Genomic DNA, 13,191 nt, shown 5'->3' with positions numbered 1-13,191 from the left:
GTCCTGAGTGCCTTAATGGCCCTGGCCAGCCTCACCCGAGACTCCCACCCATACCTTCTTTCCTTGGGCCCATGAGCCCCACTTGAGCACAGATCTGGAGCTCCAGGCTCCTGTCTGCCTTTCGCCTTGTCTCTTGGATGGGTGCTGAGCCTGTGTTGTAGCCTCCTCACCAGTCAACTCTCTGGCCCCGTCTCCTTTTGCTCAATAGACTTCTTGGGATGGACCTTAGGCCTGGTTCACCCCCTTGCTGTGCCTGGGGCTGACAGTGGACCCCACTACCAGCCACTGGTGCTGTCTGCTGTGTGCAGACCTGTGGGGCTGTGCCCCATTGGTAAGGACACTGACTGCGCTGGGATACCCTTGGCCCCCAATTTTGTAACAAGAAGGGCCTCTATAGGCACACCAGCTGCAGAAGGAAATCTAAAGCAATGCTGAGGGAGCTGGCCGATGTCATTGTGAGGCCACTCTCTATTGTCTTTGAAAGGTTATGGTGACCCAGGGAGGCCCCTGAGGAGTGGAAGAAAGCAAATGTCACTCCTATCTTCAAGGAAGAAGATTTGGGGAACTACAGGCTGGTCAGTCACACTTCAATGCTTGGGAAGGTGATGGAGCAAATCCTCTTGGAAGCTGTTTCCAAACATATGAAGGACAAGAAAGTGATTGGGAGTAATCAGCATGACTTTATGAAGGGGAAATGATGCCTGACCAGCCTGGCAGTTGTACAACAAATTGACTAGCTTGGTGGATGAGGGGAGAGCAACTGATGTTGTTTGGCGAGGCTTTTGACATGGCCTTCCCCAACAACCTCACAGACAAATTGAGGAAGTATGGACTAGATAACTGAACAGTAAGGTGGATCAAAAACTGGCTGAAGTGCTGGGCTTAAAGGGTTGTAGTCAGCATCACAAAGTGCAGCTGGAGGCCAGACTCTAGTGGTATACCCCAGGGGAAAATACCAGGGCCAATATTGAATTAATGAACACTGGCATATTTATTAATGGCCTGGACAATAGAACAGAGTGCACCCTTGGCAAGTTTGTAGATGGTACAAAATTGGGAGGAGTGGTTGACGCACAAGATGGTTGTTCTGTCATTCAGAAGGACCTTCACAGGCCAGAGAAATGGACCAACATGAATCTCATGAATTTCAACAAAGGGAAATGCAAAGTCTCGTATTTGGGGAGGAATAATCCCACACACCAGTACAAGCTGGAGCTGACTAGCTGGAAAGCAGCTTTGCAGAAAAGGACCTGGGGGTCCTGGCAGACAAGTTGAACATGAGTCAGCAATGTGCCCTTGAGGCAAAGAAGGCCAACAGCACCCTGAGCTGCAACAGGCAGAGCATCCTCCACAGGTTGAGGGAGGAGGTGATCCTTCCCCTCTTCTTAGCCATGGTGAAACACATCTAGACTGCTATGCCCAGTCCTGGGCTCCCCAGTACAAGAGGCACGTGGGCATACTGGAGTGAGTCCTGCCCAAGGGCCATGAAGATCAAGGGATGGAGCACACATGAGACAATGGACTGTGGTTCTGTGACACAAAATGGCACCACTGAGCATTCATGTTAGTGAAGTTCTGCGAGGTAAATTCACCATCTTTATTTGAACTCTGGTGCCCAGTAAGCTAATAATCAGCTTTGCTCTCTGGCATTTTGTATATTTTCAGTATTAACCCTTTACTGTATTCAATGGAAGATGGTTTACAAGAGCCTTAGGACAGCATTTTCCATCACAAGATAACAGTCTCAATCCACAGTAAATATTTTAGAAGTCTGTTAGTAGCTTATATGTTCCTTTCCTCCCCTTTTGCCTCGAACCTTCATCTCCTAGGACATGCCTCAAAAGAATCAATACATGAAAATGAATACAACTGCCTTTAGCAAAGGAAGACTGCATATTTTAGCTGGCAATTCCAGCTATCCACGTAGGCATTTTGAATGTGCAGAAATTCACAGTACCCATGTTCAGTGGGAAATCTGCTCCTAGGTATCTTGAAGGCATTTGTTCTTTGCGACCTGCTATGACACCACTGCATCGAAAGCCCTCTGAGCCCTCAGATGCAATCTGCATCAAGCAGTCATTATCTGTGTGTATTCTCTGCCCTCTCAAATGTAAGGTTAACTTCTAGTATCATCTAGGATAGTGCCAGGCTGGATCGGTTAGGTAAAATATGTTACACAGTAGTTGCAAAGTCGACAAGAACTGTTATAATGTTATCCAGCTCTCCAGCTTACTGTGAGGGACAAAAAAGACAGCTTGAGCTAAAATGGAAAGCGTTGCAAACAGTGTGAAACACTTAAGAAGTCCTGTCTTTAACATTAATGAGCATATTTTGTTTCTACAGCACTACAGCAGTAGATGGTTCACTTCATAATCTGATAGGAAAAAAAATCCTAACATCTGTTTGGAATGCTCAGCTGAAAGTTTCAGCTCCAAATTACACTTTAGAGTAACACAGGCATTTGGCAACAAATACAGATATTTCAAATATTATTTCCCTTCTCATCTCCATGTAAAGAAAGGGAAGAACATAAAGCATGTTTGAGGAAAGAAATAATCCAATTTTAAACACTAAGATAATTTTATATGACAAGCAAAGAAATATGAATGGGTTAGAGCCAGTATTTTTCAATAGTCTGCTCAAGAATAGGAAAGAGTGGGGGGAAAGGAAGCTGGGGAAAACTAAGTTCATCACATTCATGAAAACATTAAAACACCTGTGCAGTGCTGTCTCACTCTATGGAAATATTTTTGTGTGCAGAAGACAGTTCCTTCAGTCTGGACTGAAGTCTATGAAGGCTAATGGAAACCCCTTTCAAAGACCAGAGCATACACTACTACTTCAGTAATAGCTAAACATAGCTGTACTTTATTTGTGAACTCCCTTCACCAAGCACATTCTTGGTATCTTCAACACATACTGCTACTACAAGGTTTCTGATAACTAATGTTAAGTGGTAAATATAATTTCTCCCTGTTTGAGTTCTTTGAATGTTTACTATAAGGAAAGTTGGTAGCATAGCTACTAACATTGTCTGACTTGAGGTAGCTTTTAAACTTGCCAAATATTCATTAGCAAAGACTGAAAGCTTTTATATCAGCTAAACATTTCAGGGCAGATGGTAAAAGGATGGGAAACTACAGGTGAAATATTTCTTTTATATATATATATATATATATATTTATATTCTTTAAGAAGGAGAATCCTTAGATGAGAAATACTTTCCACAATTGCAGGACTGCATTGTGGAAGAACTCTGCCATCACCGAACTTCGGAAAAGGAAGCAAAAGTTTAGCATAACATATTCTGTAAATGTGTCTTTGCTGATTCAGTGAAAACTCCTGAGCTTGGAATCCACCCAGATGTATCTAAATTAAAGGCTTTGGGGTAGAGGGTGAAAATTACAATTGGTACATGGGGGGTCCTGTCCTTAAAACCTTTCATGATATGTTTATCTCAAACAGCATAGTCCACTGGGTCTGCAGAGCAAAATAGTTAGTGCCCAAAGCTTGGGATATTTTCCCTCTGAATAACTCTAGGCCTGTCTAATGGACTAAACACCCATTAGCGACCAAAGCACATCTTCTGGTTTAGTCTCTTCTGAAAGGAATCCAGTTCACACACTCTACAGTTTTCCCTTGATGAGAATGAAAAGCATGGTAAAAGGACAATTCACTTTGAAGGCACGATCCTTATCCTAACTAAAACACTAATGGAGAAGCACTCCAGGTATGCGTATTGGATTTGGGTGGCAAGGTTTTGATAGCAGGGCGGCTACAGGGGTGGCTTCTGTGAGAAGCTACTGGAAGCTTCCCCTATGTCTGACAGCCAATGCAAGCCAGCTCCAAGCCAGACCCACTGCAAGCCCATCAGCAATGGTGGTAGTGCCTCTGGGATAACAGATTTAAGAAGGGGGGAAAAAACCCTGCGCAACTGCAGCCAAAGAGAGTGAGAACATGTGAGAGGAACAGCCCTGCAGACCCCCAGGTCAGTGAAGAAGGAGGGGGAGGAGGTGCTCCAGGCACCGGAGCAGAGATTCCCCTGCAGCCTGTGGGGAAGACCATGGTGAGGCAGGCTGTCCCCCTGCAGCCCAGGGAGGTCCACGGTGGAGCAGATATCCACCTGCAGCCCGTGGAGGACCCCATGCCGGAGCAGGTGGGTTCCCGAAGGAGGCTGTGACCCCGTGGGAACCCCGCGCTGGAGCAGGCTCCTGGCAGGACCTGCGGATCTGTGGAGAGAGGAGCCCACGCTGGAGCAGGTTTTCTGGCAGGACTTGTGACCCCACAGGGAACCCATGCTGGAGCAGTCTGTGAAGAACTGCAGCCTGTGGGAAGGACCCACGTTGGAGAAGTCCATGAAGGACTGTCTCCCCTAGGAAGGACCCCATGCTGGAGAAGGAGAAGAGCATGAGGAGTCCTGTCCCTGAAGAGGATTAAGCAGCAGAGACAACATGTGATAAACTGACCACAACACCCATTCCCTGTCCCGCTGTGCCGCTGCAGGGGGTAGGTAGAGAATTCAGGAGTGAAGCTGTGCCAAGGAAGAAGGGAGGCGTGGAGGGAAGGTGTTTTGAGATTTGGATTTGTTTCTCATTATCTTACTCTGATTTGATTGGTAATAAATTAAATTAATTTTTCCTCACGTCAAGTCTGTTTTGCCCATGACGGTAATTGCCAAGTGATCTTTCCCTGTCCTTATCTTGACCCACGAGCCTTTTGTTATATTTTCTCTCCCCTGTCCAGCTGAAGAGAGGGAGTGATAGAGTGGCTTTGATGGGCACCTGGCATCCAGCCAGGGTCAACCCACCACAGTATGCTTTAATCAAGAGCCTGAAAGAGTGGAGGAGGTCATTCTCTGTGCTTGTCCCTCCTACTTGTCCATAGCAGTCCACCACCAGGCATTGTTAATAAAAGCAAGGAGAATATCTTTCTGGTACTTTTCTTTGTCCTTCACATCCTGCAAAAGACTGTCAAGGGGACTCAGTGATTTAAGCCACCTTATGGAGTTGATAGGACTCTTCTATTTTACAGAAAAAAATATTAAATTTTATTTGATAGATTGTTGAATTAATAAAACTTATATCTATTCAAATTACTGCAATATTTTCTTCAGAGTTTACAACAGAATTTGTGCAAAACTATGATTTCCAAATGCAGACTTTGCTTTCCACTCAAACAGAAGAGGACAGTGCTACAATACGATGTGTATTTTCTCACATATCAGGGGTTTTAGTGGCAGCAGTGGGTGAAGAGGAGCGTACCAGACAAATAACGAGGGGGACAGCAGATAAATGGTTCTAGTCCTAAGAAAATACATGGTAGACAACTGAACCAAATGCAGAGGCAATGGGCTGAAGACCATGCACAGGAATGAGGAATTAATGGGAATACCAGACATACTTAATAGAAATACTGAGCTCTAGTCCTTGTTCCACACCAAGAGGCAGTAAAAAAGCATACTTAAAACAATTACACAAACTGGACCATTAAGTACATAAAGTGAATGGTTTCAATTCACAACATAACTGCTGACCTCCACGTGCCCCGATTACCACTTATGGAAGATAAATCTTCTCTCTCCCATGCTCCCCATCACTCCAGAGAAATCCTCAAGCAACCAAGAAGAAGGGAAAGAAAAGGAAGAGACAATAAAAGAAGAAACAATTAATTTGAAGCGTAGGTTCAAGTTGATGGCCTTTTACACTTTTTGAAATCATCCACGTTTGTGCAAAGTCAACAGTGCTGGAAGTGATCATTTAACATAATGGAAAAAGCAGAAGCTTCCCCCTTCCCTCCAGGCTCATAGTTTGACAAATGAACCTTCCCATCTCCAATAATGGAATGTTCATCTTAAGGAAGTGAAGTACCACTGCTCAAAACAAATGACAAGAAACCCTGAAAGTTACTTCTTGATGCATTTAATTTCTTTTGTGATGTTCTAAGAACTAGGGTATTACAAAGTGTGAGGTACGCATAGTAACAGGACTAACAGGACTCCAGTTGGATCAGGTAAAACTGGGTTACAAAATATTAGGAAAAGCAATAACGAAAAATACAAACGATCTTATCCAGTCACATATCAGCTGCAAATCCATATTCTGAAACCCTTGCAAATCAGTCCCAGGAAAAGTTCACAGCTGCTCTTTCAAAAGAATGACATTCCAGCTCTAGGAGACTAAAAGTGGAGGAACCTCCCACGCCAACCCTCTACTTGATCTTTGTTGCCTGAAAGGTAAATTGCATCCTTGATGCACGCACAGAGGTGACCTGGGTAACATCGCTTTCTTAGGACTTGTCACTAGGAGGTTTCTTCTTAGCTTCCACATCCTTCTTAAAATCTTCAAGCTTCTTTGCAATGTTAGGAATCTTTAAAGACAAAAACAAAAAACAAACAAAACCCACACAAATTAACAAAAAATCCTTAGCTACCTGAGACTCAGCAGGAAAGACAATACCATAAACACAGCAAGAAATTCTATGACGTTTAAACTGGTTTCTATGAGATACTTGCTTCCAGGATCTGTTACCTTGCACAGAGGTTAAAAACAAAAGAACATCAAGTAAACAGCAGATGAAAGCACCTCACACGAGGCTTCAGGAAATATTTTAGATTGTTAAGAATAAGTCAGCCAGTGGCGATGGGAACAGGAGGGAGGAAAAAAGATTACTTCACAGGAAACTTAGTAAGACCAGTCTGGCTTCTTCACTGAAAGTGGACAAACTGCCAAGAATAAGCTAATTTAAGCACCGATGCGCAGACTTTAATAATGACTTTCGGAGGGGAAATTAGATTGCACTATACTTGTCACAAACCAAGAGAAAAGAGATGTTCAAGAGCAGCAAACTACGTTCTCAGGAAATTTATGAAGAAATACTTCTCCTGGTCCAGTTTGTAGGAATCAAAATTCCCCACTGGGGAATTCTACTGCATTGCAAATTGGCAACCTTTTGCAGTTTCACACTTGAATGAAAATTCAATTTACCGCTTGTGAACTTCAAAACTTCAGCTTTCTCTTGCAAGTAAAAGCATTTTGATAAAGCAATCCAATAGTAAATTTTGACAACAGTAAAAGAAAAAGAAAAAAAAAAAAAGAGCAGCAGCAACTTTTTAGGGTAGGGAATAGATTACCTCACGACTCTAGCCAAAACTGGGAATTGACAACATAGGATTTCACAAGCTGACTAAAATGAAAGTAAAGCAAAGTTCCCACTGGTAGTTGTGAAAAAAATCATGGACTTTTACTTCATATGTAACCTGACCACAGACCGGAAGGAAAGTTAATCCAAACAGACTGCAGTTCTCTCACTGGATGGTTTGAGGCTGATAGTACAAGTAATATCGTTAAGTTTCTTTCTTACCTTGCCTTTCAAAGTTAAGCTCTGTTAGAGCAAATGACATGAAGAGCCCAGCCTGTAACACGTGACATTTAAGCTAAACCAAGAGAACTCCATTGTTGTCAGCAGAGCCCTCCATGTGCTTATAACTAAGCACATGTGCATACAGCTGCAGAATTAGGACCTCATTATGACAAGTTTATCTTAGATGTCATCTAAAATAAATCATCTTCGATACCAGGAACAAAATTACCATGTTTATCCTGCAAGTCAATGTTACATTCCCAGGGAACCATTTACCGCAAATCAAAAGCATAAGTCCCCCTCTTGTGGCAGTACTTTATTGGTGCTGCGAGAAAAGCATTATACTATGCTTACAACACATACTGATACACCCAAATATGTTCTTATGACTACATTTTCATAACACTGTAAAACATATTGGAGAGATAAGCCTTTTATTAGTACTCTTACTGGAGCGACTGGACAGGAAGCATCACAAAAGTTTGCGCAGGAGCAAGGAGCAAAAAATAAGAATTCTGCATGCAAGATGACTTCAATACTGAAGATGAGAGGAAAGCAAAACATAGATGTCAGAGATTTGAGCCTCAACAGCTTTTTTTTTTTTAACTAGGCTCATATAGATTGGATAAGAAAGGAATAAAATTTATGTTAAATTTCATTAACTCCTCTAGCCTATAAACAGCTAAGTGGCACTGCTCTTACATGGAATTCTGCTGACTCTGCAAAAATTTAAAGCTTGTATTGAAGATACAGCTCTAAATCTTCTTCTACTCTAACTCTCACAGTGGAAAATCTCCATTCACTGTGAGAACTGAGGAAAGAAAGTTCACTTTCTTTCTTTTCTCACTGTGACAAAAGAAGGAAAGAAAGACTGCGGGTCGATATGCTGTTTGAAGTAGGAACAGACGCCAAATTTTCAAAAAAAGCTGGCAAAACTTATTGTCGTTATTACAGAAGACAGAAATTTCAGATGCTCTGAAGGATTTTTAAGTAACAAATAGGTGTACTGAGTGGACAACACTGTAACCAGGCAGACTGAGTCAGGAAACCAGTATTTTAGTGCCAGTACAATCCATGAGCAGCTGCTAAACCTCTTCTGTTTCTCCTGGCTCTATCTACGTAGATGTCTGTTTACCATACCTGTGCTCTAGGGCCCTAAGACCAGTTAAGGCTCCAAGCCTTACTCTATCACAGAGAAGATGTCAGAGGTAGATGTTTTTGTTCCATTTACATTCAAGTTCACCTGTAACTAAAGTCAGTACAATCTGCATTCTGCTTAAATAAAATAAACCATCAAAATAAAGACTGATTCAGTTCTGATTGATGGAAAACAGCCTTATATTTTCAGTTCAGAATAGGTTTAACTCTGAGAATACAAGGATACTCACATCATAGTTCTGAGCCAGATACATCCCAACCACATTGCCAAGAGTAAAACCAAGCTAAACGGAAGAAAAGCAGAAAAAAATAGTTAACATCCTTCCATCAAAAGCATATTGGTTAAAATTAAAAAAAAAAAAAAAAAAAAGGAATATTGCAAGTCATGTGAACACTAAAGCATTTCAATTCCACTCCTACTTAATTTCTCACCTTTCTTCCAATAGGTGCAATTTTACCCATCTTCCTCATCAGGAAAACCTTACCATTATTTCCAAAATACAGCACAGTTGTGTTTTCAATACACATCTCCAAGACTATTTGGACCAGGCTATGATCACCTTTGTAAAGTTCTTTGCACACACGCAAAGGCAGTAACTCCTATGAAAATGGGGGAGATAACAGCAGGGACCTACATATCAGAGCTCGTGGTCCACAATTGGAAAGCCTAAAGCAACACCCCACTAAAACGATACTCAATGCTAGAGAGGGACAAACATATACAAAGACATAACACAGTAATACATGGTTAAAAAAAAAAAAGGTTCACAAGCTTGAAAGTCAGCACAGAGGCTCTGACTGCAAAAAGATCCCAGTCTCACTTTAAAAGGTTTAAGAGTAGAGCTCCTCCATCAACTTAAAGTGATGTAAACCCACTACTTCTCTTCTGCAACAACTAACAACTGTGCACCTTCCTGACACCTTCGACCCGAAGAGATTAGTTTTCAGCCAAATCTACTCTGATCTAGGGGCTCCTCTAAGGCAGGAAAGCACTGTTGGTTGGAAGCAGGGCACAACCTCTTCTAACAAAGGTGCAAACTCATGGTTGCTGAAGGGTGTCTGTGCAAATGCACCCTGGAAGAAGAGCAAGAGCAAAACAGAAGCACAGTTGTGGGTCGTGACCCTGTTTGCCAGCTGAGGAAAATCCTCAAGTGTAACAATGCTCCTGGAGTGAAAGAAATTCCTCTCTTCAAAGACAGGTGATGACATTTTCATTCAGCAACTCCCCAAGATCCTAGATTTTATTTTTATTGTTATGTTTCATAATAAGTAGGTCCTATACTATGAAAGCTCATTTGACTATTTTGGAAGGGGACACTACTAATATTGTGCCTTTATTCACTGTCAGTAGAAAAATCACTCTATATGACAGCTGAGGCCAGTTTTATTTAAGAAAACTATTATTGCTTATGGTCACTGCTGTCAAACTAAAATATTTTAAGAAAAATAAAACCACTGTCCACAATGACAACTTTGCCATCACATACTGACTAGTCATCTTTTCCATGCCCAAAGCAGGATACAGTACAGCTCATCTTTTCAGTGATTCAGACTCCTTAAGCATCACCGGTGAAAAGCTAGCTATAGAAAACTAAAATTGGTTGAAAACTGCCAAATAAGTCATGACTGAAAGTTATTTCAGTATTTTCTTAAACAGACTTTTGGTCTTATTCTTTGTTTATTATTACTTTTTAAGGAGCTTAGCTTTAACAACTTAAGAAAAAGTAGAGTTCTTTTTGTGTGTACTGCACTGGTTATCATTTGCTCTTGTGGTTTTAATCATCAGTTAAAGAAGTACTCTGGGAGATATTAACAAACATTGCACTGATGTAAGCCAGACTTGTGATTCCTCTTAATGCAGAGCATCACTCTAGCAGAGGAAAGTTTCCTCTATCTTTAGCACTGAGAAGTGACTTGAAAACACATACCTGGTCCTTGTTTATTAGCAGTTTTCTAGACTTTCACCCTAGAATATTTCCAAAGATGGGACAACTATCATATTCTGCTGTGTGATAGGACTTATTTGGTACAGATGCTACTGACATCAGCCCTCCCTTTAAGTGTACTCCTTTATTGAAAGGTCTAGCACTGCATTCAAGAGCAATCCACCCAGTTACATTTACTTTTACAGCTGGCAATTGAAGCAGAGCAAAACATTTCACTATTTAGACTTCAATTATGCATACAGCAAAACATATAGCCAAATAAAATTTGCACGTTAACCAAGGACAACAGGGCTGATGTAGACTTCAAGGTCTTCCAATTTCTACCCAGCATCAAGTTGCATTTTAAACAAATGTTTATTTTGTGCTTAACTCTGGATAGCAAAAATACATGGTTTGCAAGATTATCCCTTTATCTCCCTGTTACAGCCCCAACAAGGGAGAGCAAGAGTCAAATACCCAATCCACACACCAAGAAGGAAGAAACCCAGAATTAGTACATCTTTTTTCTAACTTTCAGGCGCTAATTAAGAGGTCATAATTAATAAGAGTTTTTCATCTAGCAGCTGCAACAAAAAAGCCATTAGCAGCAAGCAGTAGGGTTGATAAACACAGGAACTTTCAGAATGGCTAAGCGTATTTACTGCTACTGAATCCTTTCAGTGGAGTGAAGAGAGACTATAAAAGACAGTTACAGAAATGACTGAGGCTTTTGTAGTTGTTATTACATTTTATTTTGAAGTTGCGATAAAAAATAGGCCTTATTTATTCATTTCATAAAACCACGCAAGACTCTCTGAACTTACAGTAGGCCATTTCTTCTTGCTCTGTATCAACACTTGGTATGAAACTTACTAGCCAGCTGAATTACTCTTCCCCCAACAAAACATCAAAGAATATCACTTATTGTTTGTACTTACAGGGACATACCTGAACACAGCTAAAACCCTAGAGTGTCCCTCACAACACTACAATGAAAAACAGGGGACTGCCTCCACGCTTTGCTACAGCAGAAACCAGCATCTTTTTCGGTCAGGTAACTTATTTCCACACTTGGCAGTAAAAATACCAGCATCGATTAAGTATTTAATGAAAAGTAGCCAGGCATCTAACTTCAGACACCCAGAATAGTTTAGGGGAACATACCGAAACACGGAAAGGAATATTAAAATGACAAAAGTAGGAAACCATTTAGTCTATTAATTCTGCTGTTGCTAAGGGGATTTAACGAAAGGCAGTAATGAAACACGAGCCCTTGCCTTAACTTCCATATGCAAAAGTCCCCATCTCCAGTGATAAATATTTAAAGGCGAGCAAAATGGTAAGGACCGAAAACCACTGCTCTCGCAAAAGGAGGGACGGACGTACACACGCCAATACGAAGAAATGTGAGCAGCAGGAGGGCATTACCGTGAGCAAGCAAAATCTGCTGAATCCCTAAGGCAAATTAAGGGCACGATTTGGAGAAAAAACAAGGCAGGAACGTCTCGTTCTCCGAGCAGCTGAAAGGCCCCGCTCTGCGGGGAGCGGGGACAAACCCGGCGGGTGCCGAAGAGCGGGGCGAGGCCACGCAAAGGGTCAGGGCGGGTTTGAAGCAGCCGGAGAAGAGACACGGCCTGACGCCGCCCGCACAGGGACGCTGCGCTGCTGGAGAGCCAAAACCGGGCGCAGTCGCCCCCTGTAAGCACCTTCACGGCCCCGGGGGCGAGTCACGCCACGGGGCAGGAGGACCCGAGGCGCGCAGCGGCGAGCGCGGGGCTGAGGGGAGAGGCCGCCCGCCCGCCGGGCCTCCCGCCGGGCCTCCCCGGAGCCCGCCGCGGGGCGCGGGCGGGGACCGCACACAGACACTTTCCTCCCCTTGGCCGAGGAGCGGCCCCGCCACCGCCCCCGCCCGCCTCGCTCCGCCCCGCGCGAAATGGCGGCGCCGCCGCCCCGCGGAGCCTTACCAAGAACTGCAGCATGGCGCCGGCCTGCTCACCCGCCCGCCCGCCTGCCGGGGAAGTCAGGCGGGCGGCGGCTCCTCTTCCGGGTGCCGGCCCGCCCTCACCGCCGCCGATGGGGGGGGGCGTGCGCCCAGCACCGCCCGCGCCCCTCGGGCCGCTCCGCGGCCTCTGCCCCGCCAGGCCCCGGGACCCCTCCCGGAGGCCGACGCTTGGGGCGGCCGCTCCCAGCCGCTTTGGGGGATAAGGAACTGCGCAAGGAGGGCGGCGGGCCGTCTTTTAAGGCCTCCCTCCCCCTGCTCAGGGAGGCGTCCAGCCTGCCGCTCCTGAGGGGTTGCCCGGGCGGCGACGAGCAGTTAAATGAGAGCTCGAGTTTTTCCGCTACGGGTGACTTCAAGCTGGGGCCTTCAAGGAAGGACCAGGGAACTAGGAATCTAGATGTGGGAGAAATCCCGTATGGTTTGGGTGTCCCCTGCCTCAGTGCTTGGGAAATCTCAGCCTCCCATGCTGGAGAAGGCTGAAAGAAAGGTTTTCTTTTTCTTTTTTCTTTTTTTTTTTTTTTTCCTTCCCTACTGAGCACTTGCTGGACCTCCTCCAGGGTACCCATGGCCAGGTTTGGGGCCTCAGTATAGGATAGACTTGGACAAGTTGGAGCAAGCTCAGCAGAGGCCCCGGAGCTGATCAGGGCTGGAGACCTCCCGGCGAGGAGAGGCTGAAGGAGCAGGACTCGTGCGGCTGTGCGGGGGGACCTAACGGCAACCCCCCAGGGCCTACTGGGGGGCTGTTGGTCA

At 44.1% G+C, this 13,191-nt stretch overlaps 1 protein-coding gene across 1 annotated transcript; it reads right to left on the bottom strand.

The window, feature by feature from the left end:
* Positions 1–5,902: 5,902 nt before the first annotated feature.
* On the bottom strand, positions 5,903–12,546 carry STMP1 (short transmembrane mitochondrial protein 1). Its single transcript, XM_052790093.1, has 3 exons — positions 12,407–12,546; positions 8,748–8,801; positions 5,903–6,366 (listed from the first exon to the last, which is right to left on the bottom strand). The coding sequence occupies exons 1-3, from the start codon at positions 12,419–12,421 to the stop codon at positions 6,286–6,288; spliced, it is 150 nt and encodes a 49-aa protein (XP_052646053.1). The 5' UTR covers positions 12,422–12,546; the 3' UTR covers positions 5,903–6,285.
* Positions 12,547–13,191: the final 645 nt, after the last annotated feature.

This window comes from Harpia harpyja, chromosome 6 (genome assembly GCF_026419915.1).
Source record: "Harpia harpyja isolate bHarHar1 chromosome 6, bHarHar1 primary haplotype, whole genome shotgun sequence".
Taxonomy (NCBI): Eukaryota; Metazoa; Chordata; class Aves; order Accipitriformes; family Accipitridae; genus Harpia; species Harpia harpyja.
This window is presented reverse-complemented; position numbering and strand designations above follow the sequence as displayed.